This window comes from Sarcophilus harrisii, chromosome 2, assembly GCF_902635505.1.
Source record: "Sarcophilus harrisii chromosome 2, mSarHar1.11, whole genome shotgun sequence".
Lineage (NCBI taxonomy): Eukaryota > Metazoa > Chordata > Mammalia > Dasyuromorphia > Dasyuridae > Sarcophilus > Sarcophilus harrisii.
In genome coordinates, this window is record NC_045427.1 from 517,567,776 (window position 1) to 517,589,373 (window position 21,598).

Genomic DNA, 21,598 nt, shown 5'->3' on the forward strand with positions numbered 1-21,598 from the left:
TTCCCACATCTCTGAAAAGGAGTGAACTGCATGCATTATAAAAGGGAGCTGTTTGGGGAAAATAGACCAGATGAGAACATTCATCATACCTATGCCTGCTACTTTACCAAGTAGTGCTTTGCAAATAGAAATTCTCAATTTGGGAGTTGCTTCTGTAAACTCTCTTAGCTGCCTCACTTCCCTCCTCCACCCTTGGATTTTTCAAGGGAGACACCTTTGCCTTCACTAAGAACTGAAGGACTGACTCCTAGAGAAAATGTTCCTTTTGAATCCAAAGAGAGTTCTTCCCTGAAGCCCTATAGACTACCTTCTTTCCTCCTTCAGGATCCCACATTGACTACTCTATTTTGATGATGGGAAATGACTTTAAGAAAAAGGGACTCTTTTTTAAGTTGTGGAATGATAGGCATTGATTAGTTCATAGGGGTGGAATTTATTGTGGTGGTTTTCATGAAATCATGCCCCCCCCCCCCAAAGTAGCTACCCTGTTTGTGCACAAGACATACTGAGATTACCAGTTAAACGGAATCCTATGCTCAGTCAAAGGCATCACAATCAGAGACAATTCTTTAATAAAGTAATTTGTGAACAAGACCTAACTGTGAATCTGAGAACATCATGCATGTCATTCTAAGGAGTCTGAGATATTAAGGGTCAATATTTCCCATGAGGTCATCTACTGAGACCCATCTCATTGTACCTTAAATTAGCCTTTGTCCTAAAAGACAGACGAGGTACACAGTCTCTTAAAGAGCAATTCAATTATGTTTCCATTCTGCTATTTTTATTCCTCCTTGTCCCAGCTCTTTGCCCACATAGTTCCCAGGGAGGCAATCTCCATTTGCCAGAATATTCTACTGCCTTCTTTCTAAACCCAACCTTAAACTTACCTCCTTTGAAAAGCCTTTCTACAGTAAGTGAAAGATAATGGACCCATAACTGTTATGCCATAGTTCTCTTTTATTGTCCTGACTCAGTTTCCCTAATTATCCTGACTCAGTCCTACCTTGGTTTCTCTGCTTCTCAGTTCTGCAAAACCTCCCCTCCCTCTTTATCAGAATACTTGATAAGGATAAAAGATCTTATGTTTTAGAATATCAGAATGCCTCTCCCCATCCCAAGCTATGGAATGTCAGATACTGTCTTAACAAGATGCCTCTCCCCATGTCTGGGATGCCTCCCCCTAATTATGTCATCCCCATCTCTAGTGGCTTACCCCACCTTGTCAGTTCTGTTCCCACTCTCAGCATCCTGACTTTGGTCCTGCCTCAGTCTTCTGTGTCTGAGTCACCTGTATATATGTCATTGAGAACTCTGATTGTTTGCTGGATTCTTGGAGATGATAGTCTCATTCAGCCCTGGGACCAACCATGGATCCAACTGGTCCCAGTATATCTCTCCATTTAATAAATTATTAAATACTCTCTAATCTCTATCTTGCTCAGTTTCTCCGGCATTACATAACCAGTGTGATTCAACACATAAATGTGCATTAATAGGCACCATGACACAATATTTTTAAAAAGCTGGACTTAAAGCCAAGAAAACCTGGTTTCCTAAAATATGCCAGTTGTAAGACTCTAGATAGTTATTCTCAATGTCTTAGGCAATTCTCTAAAACTAAAAGTTGCAAAGAAGATGCCAATCAGTATGAGGAAAGGGTAGAATTTTCTCATCAAATGCTACTTACACTAATAAAATAACTGATCTGATTAAAAAAACATTATATTTTAGAATGATATGATTACATAATTTTTTAATACCTAGTTAGTGAATGAATTTTTCTGTTATAGACAAAGTAGGGGGGAAATGTGAAATTTAGGAATTGTTCTTTGAATTTTAAACAAATTAGCTATTTGTCAAATTGGTTCTGCTGTGATTACAAATCATCAGAGATCACTGTTTAAAATCATGCTTGCATTTCACAAAAACACTAAATTCTCCAACTCTTGCAATTCATTGTAATACAGCAAGTGCAATCAACATTTTCTTATGAAAATATTTCTCATCAAGGTATAAAGTATGACCCAAACAAGCAGTTGCATAACTTGTGGATGGAAGTATAAAGAGGAGACTAATTCATTTGCTAATTTTTCTTTTTTGTTACAGACATTAGATAGACATTGAACTTAGGCTATAATGTGTCTGATATACACTTATAAAATATCCCACTCAAGATTGGCAAAAACTTCACAATCTTAGCTGTCTGTCATGAAATTCTGTAAATCCTAAAATAAGCAAAATCTTCTAAGGCCTATGCAATTTATATTTTTATATGTGTTTGTCTTTCCCATTGGAATATAAGCTCCTTGGAAACAGAAACTATAACAGTCATTTTTCGTACTTGTATCCTCAGTGCCTGACAATAATAATGAACATTATAGAACATTTTCAGTTTTGTAGAAAGTCTTGCAAATATGATTCATTTTATATTCACAACAGCTTTGGGAAATAGGTGCTGCTATTGTTTCCATTTTACAGATGAAGAAACTGAAGAACAGAGATGTCAAGAGATTTACTTTGGGTCAGGCATTCAGTGTTTGAGGTCATATCTGAACTCAGGCCCTCCTATGTCCTGACCCAGTGATATGCCTATCTAGGCCACAGTAGCCACTTAAATGGATGCTTGTTAAGTGATGAACTGTACCATGCCCTTTATTACAGTGGCTGGAAGCAGCCACTCCTTATTTAGGCATATACCTACTAACATAATTTTGCATATTATACTCTATTATCTGGATTCTCCTGACAATCCTCTATCATGTTCTAGATTGCAATCAGGCAGTGAGGAAGCTGGGGACAGAAAATTAGAAAGTTGGGGTTTTAGACACCCACCTACAGGGATAAGAATTGACAAGGGATGGGAAAAAGATAGACACAAGGGAAGAGATTAAGCAAACAATAACAAGATCAACACAGCGGTCTGGAGCTATTTAGTATAGGGGCAAATAGCCCTACACACCTCAATAGTTCCTGAGGGCATCACTAAATGGGGAGATAGAGAAACTGCCAACTAGAACAGCTGGGGAGATTCAATTAAATAAAAAGCTAAGCTTTGACATTTGAATAGTCTCTGACATTACTATATAAAAGCAAAATATAATAATTGATGCTCATAATGATTACTGAGTTAAAAAAGTTATAAAAAAAATTCTAGATCCTTTTTTTACTATGGCAGGGAAATGGACATCACATTTTCAGTTATCTGAAAATTTTACCTCTCATTCCCCAAAGGTGACAAATAATTAAAAGAAGATGAAAAGAATAGCTTGTATTTTAACAGTATTTCATATATAACAGTAATGATTTCCCTCCTTTGATTCTCAAATGAATTTATTAAATATTACACTGTATTGTAGGATGTATGTCTTATCCCCCTACTAGATGCTGAATTTCATGAGAAAAGGGAATGAATTTTCACTGGTTGTCTCCCATGCACAGAATACTCTCCTTCTTCCTCTCTACTTCCTTGTTTCCCTGAAGTCTCAGCTAAAATCCTTCTTTCTACAAGAAGCCTTTCTTGGTTCTCCTTAATTCTAGTATCTTCTCTCTGATTATGAAGAAGACTTTTCTGGTTCTCCTTAATTCTAGTGCCTTTTTTCTGAAGGCAGTTTATCCTGCATATGATTTTTTGGTACACAACTGTATATATGTTCTCTTCCTCATTAACTGTGAGCTTCTTGAGAGCAGGGACTGTCATTTGTCTTTCTTTGTATCTCCATCACTTAGCATAGTGACTGGCACACAATAGACACAACAAGGCATTTGCATGTTGACTGATTGCATCTTTATGGGCTTTATCTTTCATGGTGCCTATGATCATGCTATTCACAAGGTAGGTGCAAAATAATGTCTATTGAATTGAACAATTGAGATTTTTACTAACATACGGTGCAATTATAACAAATGAAAAGCTTATAATGTTAGCACAGGAATGCAGTGTGGGGAGAGAATGCCTGTGTTAAATCCTGATTTCTCATTGTATTCTTTTCCTTGAAATAGTAGTGACTGTGCCTATGTTAATAATTCATGACAAAGTTACTACTAATTTAGCATCTGCTTTGGGGAGGGAATGTACTTCATGAAAGGGATGAATATTAGGAAGCACCTATTACAAGGATCTGGGACTGCCTTGAATTGGTTAGTCTGTCTACTGTGACAAATCAGAACCTTTCTATGACTTTTGAGTCTTAGAGAATATTCTCAGCATCAGAACTGAGATTTGCCTATAAATACACATCTAAATAAATGTCTACAGTTGGAGTCAAACCTTGGACTTTCTCACTCTAAGCTTAGAACCCTACCTACTATATCATGATGTCCTTCTGTTGGTCAAAATAAAATGTTTCTTTCTTTTTTTTTTTTTTTTTTTTAAAGAATCAACACTGAAAAGGAGGAGAAAGATAATTGTGGATGTGGCTTGGGCCCAAAAGGAGTTTACAAATTAATTCAATCAAGATGGATGTGTCTTGTACAAATACATTGACCAGAACACATAAATGCTTGCTATCTGGGCAAATTACTGAACCTCTCTGAGTCTTGTATTTCTTCATTTGTAAAATGAAAGGATTAGACTTTTAAAGTCCCTTTCCACTTGAAATTTATGAGGTTATTATTTTTAATAATTTTCCTACTTTTGGAAGAGGGAGAGTCTACCTATTAGAGAACATGTTGGGTTGGACTCAAGGAAATCTGGCTTTAAATTCAACCTGTGATATTTATCAGCAGTGTGATTCTGAGTAAGCTATTTAACCTTCATATAATTCCCTAACAGTTAAAATACAAAAGTCATAGCGAAGTTGGAATCTGTGTTGGCAGAAAGGATTCCCCATATCAGGATACCCCCAGTCTGACAAAAATCACAGATTTTATATTCTCATAGTCCTTATTTTGAAGAGAAACACTCAAATCCATGTAATAACAAGGCACTGTATAATGAACTTTGCTTTATGCTTGTACATGACTTTGAACACACCTATGTTGTCTGAATTAGTTTGTAAATATCTTCAGGTGTCATGACTACTATTATTATAAGAATGCTACATAACATAATCAAGTATGCTGATGGAAGTAAAACCGGGAGGGGAACCCAGTTACATAGCCCCAGAAGAAGGGCATACATGAACCCTGAAGAAATATTAAAACTCAGATATCAGGGACACTAAACCATTTCTTCATCTATAAAATGAGGGGATTTTCGCTTAATGGCCTCTAAGGTCTCTTCAAGCTTTAAATCTATGGTCATGGGCAGTTGGACTTCATTCAAGTTGAATCTCACCATATATTGTTGTTGAGTCATTTTTCAGTTGTGTCTAACTCTTCGTGACCCCTTTTGGGATTTTCTTGTCTAAGATATAGGAATGCTTTGTCATTTCCTTTTCCATTTTGCAGTTCATTTTACAGATGAGGAGACTGAGGCAAATAGGGTTAAATGACTTATTCAGGATCACACAGTTAAGTATCTGAGGCCATATTTGAACTCAGGTCCTCCTGATTGCAACCTCAGGAGTCTATCCACTGTGCCATCTAACTGCTTCTATTAATAGGTTTAGTCTAAATAAAATGCTACAAATGCTGGGAAATTTGATAAACTCACAGGAGCAAAGGAGCACAACTATTAAAATGTATTGAAGCTCAGACAAGAACCCCATTGGTCCTCCCTTCTTTCAGAAGCTACCATACACAGCTTATCTTTGAATGGACCTTTTCTCCACCCACTCTTCTCCCCTCTCAATGTTCTTATAAGAATTTTCCATATGAGTTTAAATCAAAAACAAAATTAATTTTGTTTTTAGTCAAAATAATGTTGTTTCTTAGTTTTTCATTCATTCATTCATTTTCATTCAACAAACATTTTATTAAGTATCTGCCATTGTGCAGACCAACCCTAATGGAATTTGAGTGCAAGCATTACATATAAACATGCCCTCCTTATCCTCAATAAAAACTAGCTTATTAAATCTCCAAGTTTCCCATGGAATCTGTTATTAGAGATAGAGGGCGGTAATACTTGATTGTATATCCTTAGCCTGATCCATTAGCACAGAGTCTTAAGACAATCAATGGTACTGAACATGTAAAGCTATAGACTCCTGACATGTCTGAGCAAACTTGAAGGAAGAATTAATGAAATCTGTTTAATTTAGAAGACTGCTTGGGACAGGATGCTTTCTCAACGTAATACAAATGGAGAAGATATTGATGAACTACTAGATCCAGGAGGTCTGTCTGGTATTTGGGGTAATGAAGCCTCCATTGGCTTCAGGATGATGTACTCATTTTTGACCCAACATGTTTCATGGGTTGCAGGGGATATATGGACTGACTGATGCTGTCATTAAGGATGTTAGATCGCCATTCTTACTATTATTGTGATATGTGTATGTTTGTCTTTTTCCTGAGAGGATCTTTATTTTTTCTCCCAAATCTCATAACTAGTTATACAGATGTTTAATTGAGAGGAATAATTATGAATTACGATTTGTTTTTTCTTTCAAACTTTCCTATCTGAATCATTTATTGCTTTTCGTCTCTAATTAGAAGTATTGAAAATATTATAAAATTAAAGTTTTAAAAATAAACATTGCTAGTGGGAAAGCCTAGACTGAAAAAACTATGATTTAAAAAATATATCTATCTATATCTATCTATCTATCTATCTATCTATCTATCTATCTATATATCGGTGTTTCTTTGTTGGGAGCCCTACATAGCACAAAACAGTTAATTTACCAAAATGAGAAATTTAAAATCAGAATAACAAATGGGAAAAGTTGCTTGAGAGAGATTTAGATGGGTTAGTGCCCTCAAAGAACAGTGGTATTAACTATATAGCTAGGTATTATCAAAGACATAATGATTTAAAATAATGGTTCAAATATAGTAGTTCAAAGCAAAGGAAGTTAAGGTCACATATTCTGGGAAAATGTCTAATTAGGAAATTAAAGCTGAACTAGTGACCTATAGCTTATGTACAATTACCTCCCCAATATGGTTTGGGTAAATAAAGGAAGACAAATTTCATCCCACTTATGGTTGCTGTTCACCTCTAACCCTTGCATGCCAAATGACTTTAAATATCTGTTATAAAATAAATGATACCCCTTTAATTTCAGGCTCTCTCCCCTGTCTGGCTGGGGAGAGGATCAATTACTATGTCTGTAGTCCTTGCATCCCTGTGAGGATCTGTGTGTGGGACAGTCTGTTTTTGCACAGCTTCTCTGTTAGAATTGGCAGAATAAAATGTGGGACAGGGGCAGCTCATGTAACACAGCTCAATGCCATACAACACAACTTGCTCTGAGGATGTTGGGCATTGTGCTTCATTAGGAAACAAAATATAAGCTTTCCACACCATTAGGAATGACTTTAGGAGTGAAAGCACATAAGACGGTGCCTCACCTCATCAACAATGCACTGCAGTAGCTGGAGAGGCTGCAATGGGAAGAAGAGAGGAAAAAGTATTAGCCTATATGCAATATCTTTACAGTGGAGTGGAAAGAAAAAATCATTAATGCAATAAAATATAGCAAGATTAATCAACAGCAGCAAACTCTTATAAAAACATTGATGCTCAGGATGTTCTATTATTTCTAATGGTACCTAATCTAATAGTACAGGCAGTTAAAGGTTTGCATTTTCTTCAAAATGCAATTTGCTAAGTTTAAAACAAGGCATTCAAGCATGCAAAGGAAGCAGCCATCAGGAAAAAGAAAAGTGAATTTTTTTCTGAACTCATAAAGCTTACCATTAAAGATCCCTGGTTTTTCTGAATCTGAAAAAAGGCAATATGTAATTAGCATGTCATAATCAAAATGACTCACTTGGACACATTATGATCACTGAGAGAAAATTATTGCATTGCTGGTGGCAATTTGTGGGCATGTGTTAACACAATTTACATAATGAAAATACACAAATGTTAATAGCTCGCTTCTCATTTATAGGCGAAAGTCAGCAGAATGTTAATTTCACACAACACTTTTTAGTACCCTCCAGGTTGTATTAGAATAGGGAGAAAAACCATAATCCATTTCAAAAGGCTGTTTACGATTCAGATATAAATAATGTTTTATATTGCTAGATTGTGAACACTGGGCTTAATGTTGCAATCATTGCTAATGTTATGAAGCTCACTCTTTTTAAATTAAAAACCGATTTATTTAAAATTGAAATTAAATCATAGTCAGAAATTAGAATTTTGGATTCCTGCCAGTGTCTGCTCACAATTCCCTATTTTGTGAAGAAAACTTTAATTATGTGGTTGAAGTATCTACTTCTAACTCAGAAGAGGGGCAAATGATCCCCCTCTCCCAAAGTTTCCCACCATGTTTCTAGAATAGCAATATTCTCTGGGGAAATCAACTTCATATAAGTTTTGCATTGTTTTTAAGAAAAAGCAAAGACTTTTCATGCAGCCTACAGAAGACTGCCTGCCTTATCAACATTCTAAAGGCAGGCTGGTCACTCATCTATAACATTGATAAACTATATTTCTTAGAAAAATTACTAAAAATATGATACCAAATTAATAAAACATCAACTTAGTAATTAAAGTATTAAATACTACAGCACACACACAAAAAATGCCTGCTAATGTATTTTTAAAAACTCAAATCCAGTGTATTTTCAGGTTCTAAGACGTTCTTGAGAAAGATGTCCTATTCTTGGCTGCTCCAGAGTATCATATGCTATTTCTTGGCTTTGCCTGAATATATGAGCCCATTGTAGCTGTGCTGTGATGACTGGTCTCCAGCTGAGCTGGAAAATAGGAGGCAAAAAGAGTAGGACAAATATAAAATCACCAAATAAACTAGTTGCTTCTTCCTCAACCGTCTTACCATTTTGAAACAAACTAATTTGCATGTGTTTACACTTGCCTTTCTAATTTTTAAGTATTCTTATATGGGTTTGATTTCTTTAGCTTAGACTGGTAAATACTTCCAGGCCATTGACTATAAATCTCCTATTATACCTAATCTCTCTCCCTCTTTCTATCTCCTGTGTGTGCAGATATGTGTGTGTATTTTTTTTCATTTTTTTCCCTGCACCTATCAAGGTTATTAGCAAACATCATCACCAGTGCTCTGGATGGAATAACCAAAAAGTATGTTTAAAGTCTGAAGCAGTTGCTAGGCCACTCTGCTTTAATATTTTCAGCCTTAACTACAACTGTGGATCAACAGTAATTTTCATTCTTCCTGACAAAATGTTCAGTACTGATATATAGGTAGTAGGTTACATATATAATTTAATAGGAAGACAAAGCTTAAAAATCTCACCACTAGGTTAAATTTTGCACAGCCATCTGAAAGTTTTGGCATAATTCCATGTAATATTTAAAAAGTACCAAAGGCATAAATTGTATTTTCTGAAATAAGAGATACTTGTTTATCTAGACCCCCATGTAGAGATCTGGCCATAAAGTTTGGATAAGGCTAAAAAACAAATTATTATTGGACATCAATTACAAGGTGTATTTTAAAAAATGTTCACTAGGAGCATGTCCAAGAAAAATAGTGCTGTACTCCTCTAGAAGATTTAGCTGGTATTTTCAGTCAAGGAGGGAGGTTCTATCCTAACAAGATATGCAAAATACTCATCAAAGTATGCAAGTCATTTGAATAGAGGAGAAAAAATATTCTCATTAATTCTTATTTGAAGGAGTTTAGGAAGCAGTTCATCATATCTTTCTTGGTGAAGATAATCAGTTTTTAAGGCTTCTTAAAATTGTACTAGTTTAGCTCTTGCTGTGTGGACCACAAATAATTGAAAAACAGATGTTACAAAAAAATCTTTGATACTACTAACTATACTATATATTTTTTTAGGTTTTAAAAAGACACATTGTTACCAGGTTTTATTACACGGTTTTGATGGCAACATATTATTTGAGATCATCTTCATAAATTTTGCATCAAGGTGGCCTTGCCAGTACCTGAAATTGATTCAAAATGCTTAAGACACTCAATTACTTTTTAACACTGTTACACAACGCAGTGACTTATATCTTCTATTTCACTAGAATTTGATGATGCAACATCATTGTAATTGATTCATTTTCTCAATTAAATAAAGCTACTGTGCTTTTCTTTATATGAATGCCACAGAGACCATAGAGTTAGATGTATTATCTATTTTCTCTGTCTCAAATATATTGCCTTAAAGGCTGCATTCTGTTCCTCTGTTAATTCCACTAGAAAATTTAATGCTATAGTCATATTTTTCAAGTTGTGAACTGCAATGCACTTGACTGTATTTATATTAGGCATATTTTTCACTGTTAAACTCTCTGTTGTTTACCTTTTTCAAGATCACATTACTGTGTGGGTTCAGAACCCATAAAACAAACCCAAACAAAAGTCAACTTCACAGCCAGTGCTTCCCCTTTTGTACACAGTTCATGAAAAAGGGAAACTCCTAATTTTATAGCCCATTCAATATTTAGGTGTAAGAGTAGTCAATATAAAAATATTAGCTCCTTGTACTTCCATCTTTATTCGTGGTCTGCTTTCCCAATGTTTTGTTTCAAGGCCAAAGTTCAAGGGGACAAGATGACACCGTTTGAAACTATGACCCATATCTTATAACATGGGAACTAGCGTTTCAAACTAACTTGTGGTACTTCTTGTTCTGCTATGTATATATTTTGCCTTTGCCTGAAAGTTTCCTGCCTGTAACTATTACTTTGGGACAATGAGCAGAGCTATAATTGCCACAATCACACACTTTGCTAATCAGTCTCTAGAACTAGTAGTGTTTTGATCTGTTAATTAGCTGATCTTTTCCCTCTTCCAAGCATTACTTTTATCCTTCTGCCAGCAGTTAGGGCCAAGATTTAAAATGATAATAGCAGGAGAATAGGGCTTCATTTTGAGGTAAAAAGAGACCTGTGTTTAAATGGAGAGGCACAATTTCATGCTTCACAATCAACATTTTTGTGCTGCAGTCTTATGAGTCTATATTCATATTTCCTCTTTTTTTGTCATTGATAGGACTCTCTCCTTTGTTTGTATATCCTACAAGGCCTGGAATAGTGTCTTGCAAATAGGACTCCAGATTTAAAGCAGGGAGGATTCTAGACCAGCAACTCATGACCCTTTTTACCTAAGAAACTGTTATGTAACCTCGGGCACAGAAGTATATAAAATAGGTATACAAATCAATTCCTGATAATAAATCATATCTCATGACCTCCACATTCAGTTATGAGATCCCATATGGGGTTGCAAATCTCAGTTTAAGAATCTGGGATCTAGACTATCTACCTAAATTTAATTAGAGGAGTAAGATGAAGTCCTGAACAGTGACACAATGTACCAAGATTACCCAGGAAGCAAGTAGCAGAGCAGAGATGTGAATCCTGGTCCCCTGACTTTCAATTTGACGTCCTTTCTATTTTGCTGTCCTAAATAGTTGCTGGTTGACCACTTGGCTAAAGAGTTTGCATTTTTGAATAATTAGGGTCCCAAGCAAAACTACAAAACAAAATTTTGCTTAAACCTACTTTTGGAAACATTATTAAGTCATATCTATTTTCTTTTCCTTAAGGCTTTATACTATAAACACAATCAAAAGTGCTATAGCAAACAGAGGGATAACTTTGAAGTCTAAACACAGAAGTTAAAATTCTGCTTCGGGTATTTAACAGATTATAGATCCTGGCTAAATGACTCAACCTTTTTTTTTCCAGCCTCAGTTTCCTCATCTGTGAAATGGGGATAAGCGCACCTTTCTCCTGGGGTCCTACTGTGAACTGTGAGAATCTCACAATTGAGAATTATATTGTGAGAATCAAAAGATATCATATAGTGCTCTGACTAGTTGTTCTTATTATTTATAATAGTAACAATAGCATAAAATAGAAATGGAAAGCTAGTTTTGCATTATGACTGTTAAAACCATTTGAAGGAAGTGAGATAATAGGTTTCCATAACCTGACTTGGGGAATTTAACTGTTAACAATGCAAAACTTTTCCTTTTGTTGCTCCTACTATTTAATACATGCCTCTGGTGATGAAAAGCAACTTTTGACAGACCATCACATTATGTTTCTATCACCATGGAGATGTTTTTGACAGAAAGTGCCAAAGAAGACCTTTACCAGTCCTTTCTCATTCTACTCAAAGGCACAATCAGAAAACTAAAATGAATCCACCTATGTAACTTACAGAAGACGCTAGCTATAGCTTTCATTTTCTCTTTTACTCTCTGGAATTATGACTTGCCCTGAAGCTCTTGTCTGAGAGATTTATGTGTGACCTAGGTCAGATCTTCCTATATCAGTTGACAAATTTTCCCTTTACATATTTACTGCTTTTCAAGCTTCTGTTATTTCCTCTTAAACAGAAAAAAGATATAAAACCAAGTCATATAGTTAGAATTTTTAAAGAATGTTATTTCCATTTGCCATGCTACTGGCATGCCATTTGAGTTTCCAATGCCGAACCTTGTTTTTTATTTTTTTTTAAACCTTAGACCAATCTTGATGACAACAGATATATTCCAAAAGACTGTGCTTCCAAATCAAAGTAAGCAATAATAACCTTGCAGATCAGAATTATAATATTATAAATGGTAACTTCCTTATTCCTGATATTGAATCACTGATTCATTCTATAATATAGCAGATCAGGAAAATAACTTACTTCTCATTCATTATGAGAAAACTGATACTTAGGGAAGTGAGGTGATTTGTCCTAAGCAACACATTGAGTGATCAAGCTGAGTCTAGAACCAGATTTCCTCTTGCCTGTTTTTGTAGATTACAATGGCAATGCAATTTTAGAGCAGGAAAAGATCTCAGAGATGATCTATATAAATTGCATTGTTTTACTAATGAGCAAAGCCAGAGCAAGTTAAAAAGGATTTGTGCAAGATTTGTTGTGCTGAGGCTTAAACTCAAGTCTCTTGGCTTGATCATAAACTCTTTGTATCACAAGTCATCATTGGCTCTCCTTATCTGTCTACAGCCACACAGGAGTAAAAGTTTACTCAACGCAAAATTCTTCAGGTGTGATATAAAACACATTCATGGTATTTTTTTTGAGGGAGAGGAAGGAAAAGGGCACTTAAATATGTTTATATTTATATTTCTAGAATACAGATGCAGATAGCGTTAATGATTTTCAAAAAAGAAAATTCTAACCCTGAAAGAGCCCAAAACAAAGATAAAAAAACCCAACTCCCATAAAAGTGCTTTAGAGGAAACCTGGATTCTGGTCCTACTTCTGCCACAAAGATGGGCATCCCTGGACCCATTACTTAATTTGCATGGGTTTCAGTTTCCTCATCTTTAAAACAGAGGGGACTAAACTATGTTTGCACAGGCTTTGCCTGAGTTTTTTCTTTGCTAAGGGCACAATTTCTTCAAGACAATGTTGAATCCAACCACCTGTAAGATTCTTTCTCCTCAAGTGAAAACTAACATGCATATTCCACTGAAGAAGTATTTCTTAAGCACCAATTTCATGCACAGCACTAGACTAGGTGTTATGAGTTTCTAATGTGCTTGATAATTTCTTTTTTAAGTTAGAACTTGCAGTATTTATGGTATAAAAAAACGATTATACCTTTCAACTCATTCATCTTCTTTACTCCAAACCTATCCAATCATATAAACATGGAAACCTTATTGCCCAGGACAATCATCTTAAAAATGTGTTTGTTAATTCAAGCCACAAAACACTGTTTTAAAAAGGGTAGGAAGTGATACTTAAAAGGAATGGAAATGTTAAATTACAGAACTAGTTCTATTAAGGAATAGAGGGATGACTAAAAGAAACAAATATTTCCATTAAATTATAGGCACAAAATTCATTATGGTGATAAAATGAATAATAATATTTTTTGATTCCTACCCATTTAAAGATGACAGTGTAATTCACTTGTGGCTCCATTTTTCTATTACAAATCAGCATTTTTGTTTATTAAATAAGCCTAGTAGCAGTTTTCAAGCTGTTAACACTTCTGTGAGTCTATTATCTTACCTAGAATAATGCCTAAAACAAAAATAAATCACAGGAGGACATAGTTGGAAGCTACAGGAAGATGTATTAAGAAGCTACTTGACAGGAATCAAACCACCCAAATCTGCATAATCTAAGTGCCACTAACTAGTCCTATCCCTCTTTCTGAAACCTTTTAGTCCAGTCAGGGTGGTGGTCTGTGAGGAAGGAAATTTGCCTTTAGAAGGCAAGGTAAATGAACAGGAGAGGTTGGGGGCTGGGATGGGAAGGCTCCAGAATGCCCAGACTCTGCAAGGCCAAGCTGACAACCTAGAGGAGGGCACGGCTCAGAAAGGCAACATAGCAATAAATTAGATCACTTGGCTCCGACTGTTTCCCCAGTTATCAAGGACAATGCATTTTTACACAAAGTGCAACAGCTGGAGCATTGAGGTACTCTAACATTATTCATTTGTTGGGATTGCATGTGAGTGAACAGTAAAAAGACCTTACTGCTTTGTCTGTACTTTCATCCTTTGTGTATTTAAAATTGACAGAACTCATGGTCTACCCTGGATAGGTAGGTATAGTGAATCCATAGTAAATTACTCTTTTGGGCAACAGATGGAAGCCTTTATTTTCAGAGCTGGATTTAGTAGGAGGAGTCAGGCTTCTGGGCCACAATTCAAAATGATCAATGTGATTCACAAAATTATCTATTCTTCCATGTCAAAAGGTCTGGGCTAGGGAGACTGGAATGCCTTCCTATTTAAGATTTTACAGAATTGTAGAAGGTAGCTTATCTCGTCACATCAGCTAAAAGGATATTTTTATTTCAAGATCTGGTTAAAGTAAAATCAAGTGAGGGGTGAGTGAGGGGGAAGGAAAGGTTGATCAAAAGACTACCTTTTATGGGAAGGGAGGTGCTTTGACCTTTCTTAAGAGTTAAATAAATCTTGATAAAAGAACAATGTTTTAAATTTCAGAAGTGGACAGGAGGAATCTTTTGGAAGTTAGGCATAAGAGACAACTATGACTTAAATCCCATTCCTATTAATCAAAACTCTATGTGTTAAAGATGGAATCATAGAATTTTAGAGTTGGAAAAATTAAAAGTCATTTAGATAAGTACTGGAATGACCTCTTTAGCCTCTCAGCTTCTGTTTGCACACCTCTAGAGATATAAATCTCACTATTTTACAAGTTAGAACTTTCCACTGTTATATAAATGGGGAAGTTGTTCATATAAGTTAAAATCTGCCTATCAGTCATTGTTCTGCCCTATGAAATCCCACAGAACACTTCATATTCTCCTTCTACATGACATCACTTCAAATATCTGAAGACAGCTATCATGTCTGTCCTCTCTCAAACTTTCTCTAGGTTAAGTATCTCAATTTCTTTCAACAATACTTGCTATAATATAAATTCCAGACCCATCTCCTTCCTGCTCACCAGTCTCTGGGCATATTCATGTTTGTCAGTGAATGACACTCCTAAAATTTGATAGCCTAGAATTAACAGAATACTTCAGGTATTGCTTAACCCATGTGCCTATCTCTTCATTCAGGACACTATGGGCTTAAAAATATGGTCTATATTGCATTAGGCTTGTTTTTTTCTCCCCAATGCTCTTACAGAATTGGTTCATAATGAGCCAACAAAAATTCCTTTATACATTCATCCAAAAGACATATATTAAGTGTCAGCTATATTCAAGGTATTGGGGAAAAGGACTATTGCTTTTCAGCACTTTCATTTCATGTAAATTTTATCACAGCATCACAGTATCACAATGACTGGAGTGTTGTAACAATTATTTGAATAATTTAGGTAAAAATCCAGATAATTATGAAAATAAATAACCCAGAATCTTTTCCTAATTTATATGGAACATTTCAGCAACCTTTTGCTTCTGTTTGGTTATAAAAATCTCACAGAATTAGTGTACAATCATCTATATAGACTAATAACTTCTATGAATAGATTAGGAGCAATTTTAAGGGAAGATTCCCAGGGTCTGTAAACCCCAAGTCCTGCACTTTTGAAGTATGTATTAATTTTCCTTTTATCTTTTTAAAGAACAACAAAATACTAACTTCTGTCACTGTGTTGGGGGCAGCAAAAACAGAGAAGGCCCCTACTTCAACAGCTGGGGTAACTTCAAAGTCAAGTATAAAAAAAAAAAAAGAGTTAATTTCTTTCCTAGAAAGTGTCTTATATTGTCACAAAAGTAAGAATGGCTGACTAGGGCTACTAAGTAAAGGAAGAGAGTGGATTTAGGGAGTACACAGAACTAGATGCTTGCAATATCTGTCATATGAATGAAGGGAAATTCAGATACAGCCATTCATTTATTCAGCTAACATTTATCAAGCAGCTCCTGTATTTAAAGCAATGGGCTATCTAATGGTAGGGAAACAAAATTTAGATAAGATGGAATTCTACTATACAGCCCTCTACTGCTTCTCTTCTCCCCTTAAGGCAAGTAATCAGCTCAGTTTCCTCAAATGTAAAATGGGGATAATAATAGTATCTATCTTGCAGGGTTGTGAGGAGCAAATGAGATACTTCTTGTAAAGGGTTTTGTAGGTGCTATATAAATCATTCCCTTTTCCTACCCTCTCCTAAATCACTGTATAATTCCAGTTGGTCCTTTAGCCCTGCAGACAAACAACAAACTAAGTTCAACTATTTTCTTGCCTTGGCCTTTATTATTCCTTCTCTTTTTCCAATCCTGTGTCTGTGCTCAGACCTCTCATCATGTGTGGAGTGTGTTTCCTCTTCAGAAGCTTGTAAAATTTCTTATCTATTCTTTAAAGTTAAACTCAAACCACCCAAGTTGGCTACAGCTTGGGGATGGTTCTGGCTAGGATTGTTCTGTGTATCTAGCCTAAAGAAGGAGTAGGCCTTCTCATCAGGACCTTTTACTGAGTGGTACTATTTGCTTCTCTTCCCCCCCCCCCCCCCCCCAAAAAAAAAGATTGATATAAATAATAGAAAATTAGATGGTGAAAATAGCAAGAAAATAAGATTTAACTTCCCATCCCAATTCTCTTTTCCTCTAAGCCTGGGATTCTTAACTAGTTTTTTGTGTGTCACAGACCTCTTTGGCAATCTGGTGAAGCCTATGAGTCTCTTCCAGAATAACGTTTTAACCTGCATAAAAACCACAAAGAATTACTAAGGAACCCAAGGATATTGAAACATACTTATCACAAAATTGGGAAAAAAAATATTCACAGACCTAGATTAAGAACTCCTACTGAAAGCCTTTCTTTCATTCATCTTTTTGATTTAATATTCATGATATGGATTTCTCTGAAACATACTCTTCTATGATCCTTTGAGTAGGTTGACCACAATTATGTGACAAGGGCAGGGCTTTGGAGGTAAAGAATACAATGCTGGAGTTTGTGGGGAGGAGAAAGGACATCTTTCCTCTTTGCTAAAAAAAAAAAAAAAAAAAAAAAAAAATTGAGAATTTTGTCTTTCCCTTTGTTCTTCCTTTCTATTTTAGTCTCTAATGAAAACAGAAGTGGCATCAATGGATTAAATGCCTGTGTGGCCTTGAGCAGTTGGTATTTGTCATATTCAGCAGGTAAGTACAGATTTGGGTCAGATGGTAGAGGTTTTATTCTGCACTTGATTTGGAAACTCAGAATTTCCTGGCTATACATGGCTAGGAAATCATCCTACTGAAGAGGCTAGAAACCTTTTGCTAAGTTGCTGACCTCTGTTGTTCAATCCTATTCAATGTATGACTGATAGCTCTTGCAGAAAGCATTTTGATTGTGATGGTGAAATAAAGCAAATTGGGGTGGGGAGGAGGTGATGGCTAAAAAGTCACCAGGATCAACTAGTACTTTTTGCCTTCATGTCATAATGATGATAACATCTTATATTTCTTTATAACCTTTAAGGTTTACAAAATGTTATTCAAAACATCCATAGGGGATAGACAATATATTCTTGCCACCCTTGTTTTGTAGATGAGGAAACTAAAGAGTAGAATCATGAAATAACTTGTTCAGGGTCATGATTCAAACTTAGGGCTTCTGATCAGTTTTCATTTACTCTGCCATAGGTAGAGGACACTTTAGTCCTTTTTCTCCCTGCTATGCCCACCCCAAGCCTGCATTAGGCCTGCTGACCTCATGCCACCGGCCTCACAACATTCTTTTCCCCCTAGTTTCTTCATCCTCTTTCACTCCTTTATCAACAGTAGCTGCTACTCTCTTTCCAAGAATGCTGCAGCTGAAATGAGCTATGCCTTAATCCTCATAGCTGTTCAAGAATGGGGCTTCTATGAGTTGATGCAAGATGAGAGAGAAGGCTGTGATGAACAAAGTAGTCACAACCTCAGCTAAATGAGGCAACCTGCTTTAGGTAAAAATCTGAGTGGCTTCAGAAGTACTAGCTTTCTTCTTTGCTCCAATAGGACACAATGTTTCCTCCTTTTTTATACATTAAAAATGTTTATTTTTCAATCATTTTGATTTGTTTGCCTTCTGATTTTTATCCATTGTCACCATAATTTAATTGCTGAAGAGTTAAAGAGATATCAACTCAAACTTGTTAGTCCTCAGACTTGTTAGTTCCCTGTAAACTGAGTGATAATGAGCATTTGTTTCCAGTTTCTTAAATCTTCCATACCTAATAATGATTACTGAATGTAGATCTGATATGTTGTAAAATTCTGTTGCCATTGCTTCTATGGATAATCAGTGCTTGAATTGGTGATAGGATAAAGTGAGTACCATATTTTTCTGGCAGCCCCAGAGCATCCTAGGATAGTACTTTACCCATTTCTTTCTTAGTCATTACTGAGTGGCAATAATATGAGGAACACAATTTGGGTCCCTCTTTCTCACCTATTTCAAATTCTGATAATGATGAAATAGGCTGAACATATGGTGAAAAAAGCATGTTTCTGAATTCAAGAGTCTTGTATGCAAATCCTGCTGACATCTTCCACAATAACCAAGGTCATTTAACATCTTTGAGCTTCTGTTGTTTTATCTCTAAGATGAAGTGGTTGTACTCAATGACTTCTAATATTATTTACAGCTCTAAACCTAGGGTCATAAGAGATTAAGGCCAGAGTGGAAATGAAAACCTAAAATGAAAAATTTAATGACACTTTCATGATTTGGGGCTTAAGGAGGAAAATGGCCTCAATCAATTATTTAAAATTCTATTTAAATGTAGAAATTCTATAGATAAATCTCTATAATGTAATTGTGATTAATCAATGATAGATTATACATTCAAATCAGAGATCATAAAAGAAACCTTTTGTAGGACTGGAGCATTGATAGTATACCTAGAACAAAGAATATTCATGTACTATCAATGCTACATCTGGAAACCACCTTATAGAAATATGAATAATAATAATGTTGCCTAGTATTTATTTGTTCATCACTTTATGATTTTCAGTGCTTTCACATGAATTGTCTCATTGATCCTTTAGGATAATTCTGCAATCAAATACATTTATCTTTCTACCTAGATGATTAACTTCCCCAAAGTAGGTAGAATTATGCTGATAAAGCCAGGCTATGCTTTCAAACAGTTTTTTTCAAAGGCAGTAAGTTCCTGCTATCTTTGAGTTACCCTCTATGACATAAAGAAAAAAAAAAGAAAAGTTACTCAAGAGGGATATATACCAATTATCCTCTGGGTAAGGCCTTATATTTTAACAGTCAAAACTGGAAGGGACCTTAGAGACTACCCGGTTCAATCCCTTCACTTTAAAAATGAAGAAAGAGAATCAGAGAAAGCAGGGCACTTATACAAGGCCACAAAGGTAGGTAATAGAAGAGTCAGAATTTGAATATGAGGGGCACAATTTGGGATCATTTCTTCTCTGACTTTAAATCTAGTGCTCATTCCATTATTCATTAAGGTTTTCTTACAGGAAGGTGGCTCTAACAATCTCAAAGGGAAACGTAAAACACTTAAAAAAAAAAAATTGATTTAACTTTAAAAACATAGATAAGTCTATCACACAGCAATATAGAAGGTGTTATAAAATTAAACCATTGGCTGTTCTCAGCCCTGAAGAGTTGGGAATCTCTGATCAAGCTATCCTTAATGCTAAAAAGAATGAATGAAAAAAATGGGAAATTTTATATTGCTATGCTATCTCTTAAGTCTCCCCCTGACTCAAGAATATTTTGGGGAGGTCTAATTTGAGGACTTACAAGGCAATCCACTTAATATCTCTGCAAAAAAGGAAAAAACAACAACAAACATATACATTAAAATACCAAGACATTCTGGTAAGTGGGAAATGCAAGTAGAGGAAGATGAAGTTGGCATATGCAAATAAAAACTGCTGACAAGAAACAATAGGTCATGGAATAGTTTCATGTGGCTCTTGGATTCCTCTATGACATTTATTTATCTTCTTTCATGATGTACATGACAATAAGAATATATTGGATAGGTAAGGCAAACAGCTCAAGGCTGGGAATTAAAATATTAGCCATTAACCCATTCAGAGGTTAAGAAAAAGTTGCAGGTTGCCATTTTTGCTTCTAGCTTATGGTGAGTACCTGAAGCCAGAAATGATCACTATTATCCTTCCCCTTTTGCTGAAAGACCTCATACTGGACAATCAGAGCCTTATAGCACAAGGAAAAACCTCATATTACAAACATTAAAAGTAAATGCAGATGAAATGAATTAGTCTGAACATAATTACTTCCCAAGGAGACAAAATGTTTAGTCAGAAATTTGCATTTTGGGTTGGCTCAGATATACTTAGATATAGGTGGGCTTAAACATAAACAAATTGATAAAGATGATAATACTTTGGTAAAAATTAAATTCAAAATGTAAAATTATATTATTTGACCAAAAACCAAACTTTTAACATTAAGAATGTAACATATTAGCTAAAGTCTTTATGATGTCATAAGTAAGTATGAAACATCAGTATTTGAGCATTTGCATTTGAGAAATGTTTAATGTTTTAAAACATTTTTAACAGTGTTATCTTTTTCAAGAAGATATTCATTTTCCCCTATTATGAAAGAACACTGTATCCAGAGTCCAATTTATTATTACCAAGTAAATGAATGTTTAAAAGACACTTCCAATTGACAAACAAAACAAAACACTTCACAACATACTAAAATAGCTTATTTCCATGCCAAGTGAAACAAAATATTTTCTCCTTGACAAGCTGCTTACATTTAAATGAAAACAGGGCAAATTTGGTCAATAATATGGATTACATATAACAAAAAAGACCTTAGATCACGTTAATACAAGGATCAGAAAACAGCAACTTCAATTAAAATCACCCAATTATTTATCCAATTTTAAAATACAACAAAAATAAATTAATCTGTTTTAAATGGAAGTGCTAAGACAAGTAGTTTTTTGACCCACAAGTCTATCTCACCAATAGGAATTATAATGAAGCAGGAATCAGCTGAAGCCCGGCAAAAAAAAACCCAAATCCAACAAATGGCTCCTGTATTAGTAATCAAAAGGCATTTGCAAAACATATTTCGTTGGTTAGTAGCAGGGGGCTCTGGAGCAGCCACCACCTACAGTTTAGTTCCTCTCATACTTTGAAATATAGCAGTTTTGGGGATGAACACACATTTTCCATTAGCAGTAAACAATTGGGGGAT

The 21,598-nt window shown here is 35.2% G+C and overlaps 1 protein-coding gene across 6 annotated transcripts in view; it reads right to left on the bottom strand.

The window, feature by feature from the left end:
* Positions 1-21,598, bottom strand: part of MAP2K5 (mitogen-activated protein kinase kinase 5) — a 301,668-nt gene that overhangs the window by 53,688 nt on the left and 226,382 nt on the right. For 5 of the 6 annotated variants that reach the window (XR_004232393.1, XM_012543497.3, XM_012543493.3 and 2 more), the window contains 2 exons: positions 7,748-7,774; positions 7,402-7,434 (listed from right to left, as the gene is read on the bottom strand). The exons of the other annotated variant lie outside the window; for it this stretch is intronic. Coding sequence is in view for 4 of the 5 variants with exons in the window: in XM_012543497.3 (XP_012398951.1) it covers positions 7,402-7,434; positions 7,748-7,774 (60 nt within the window). In the remaining variant the exon portion in view is untranslated. The remainder of the gene's footprint in view (positions 1-7,401; positions 7,435-7,747; positions 7,775-21,598) is intronic. 6 annotated transcript variants of the gene reach the window in all.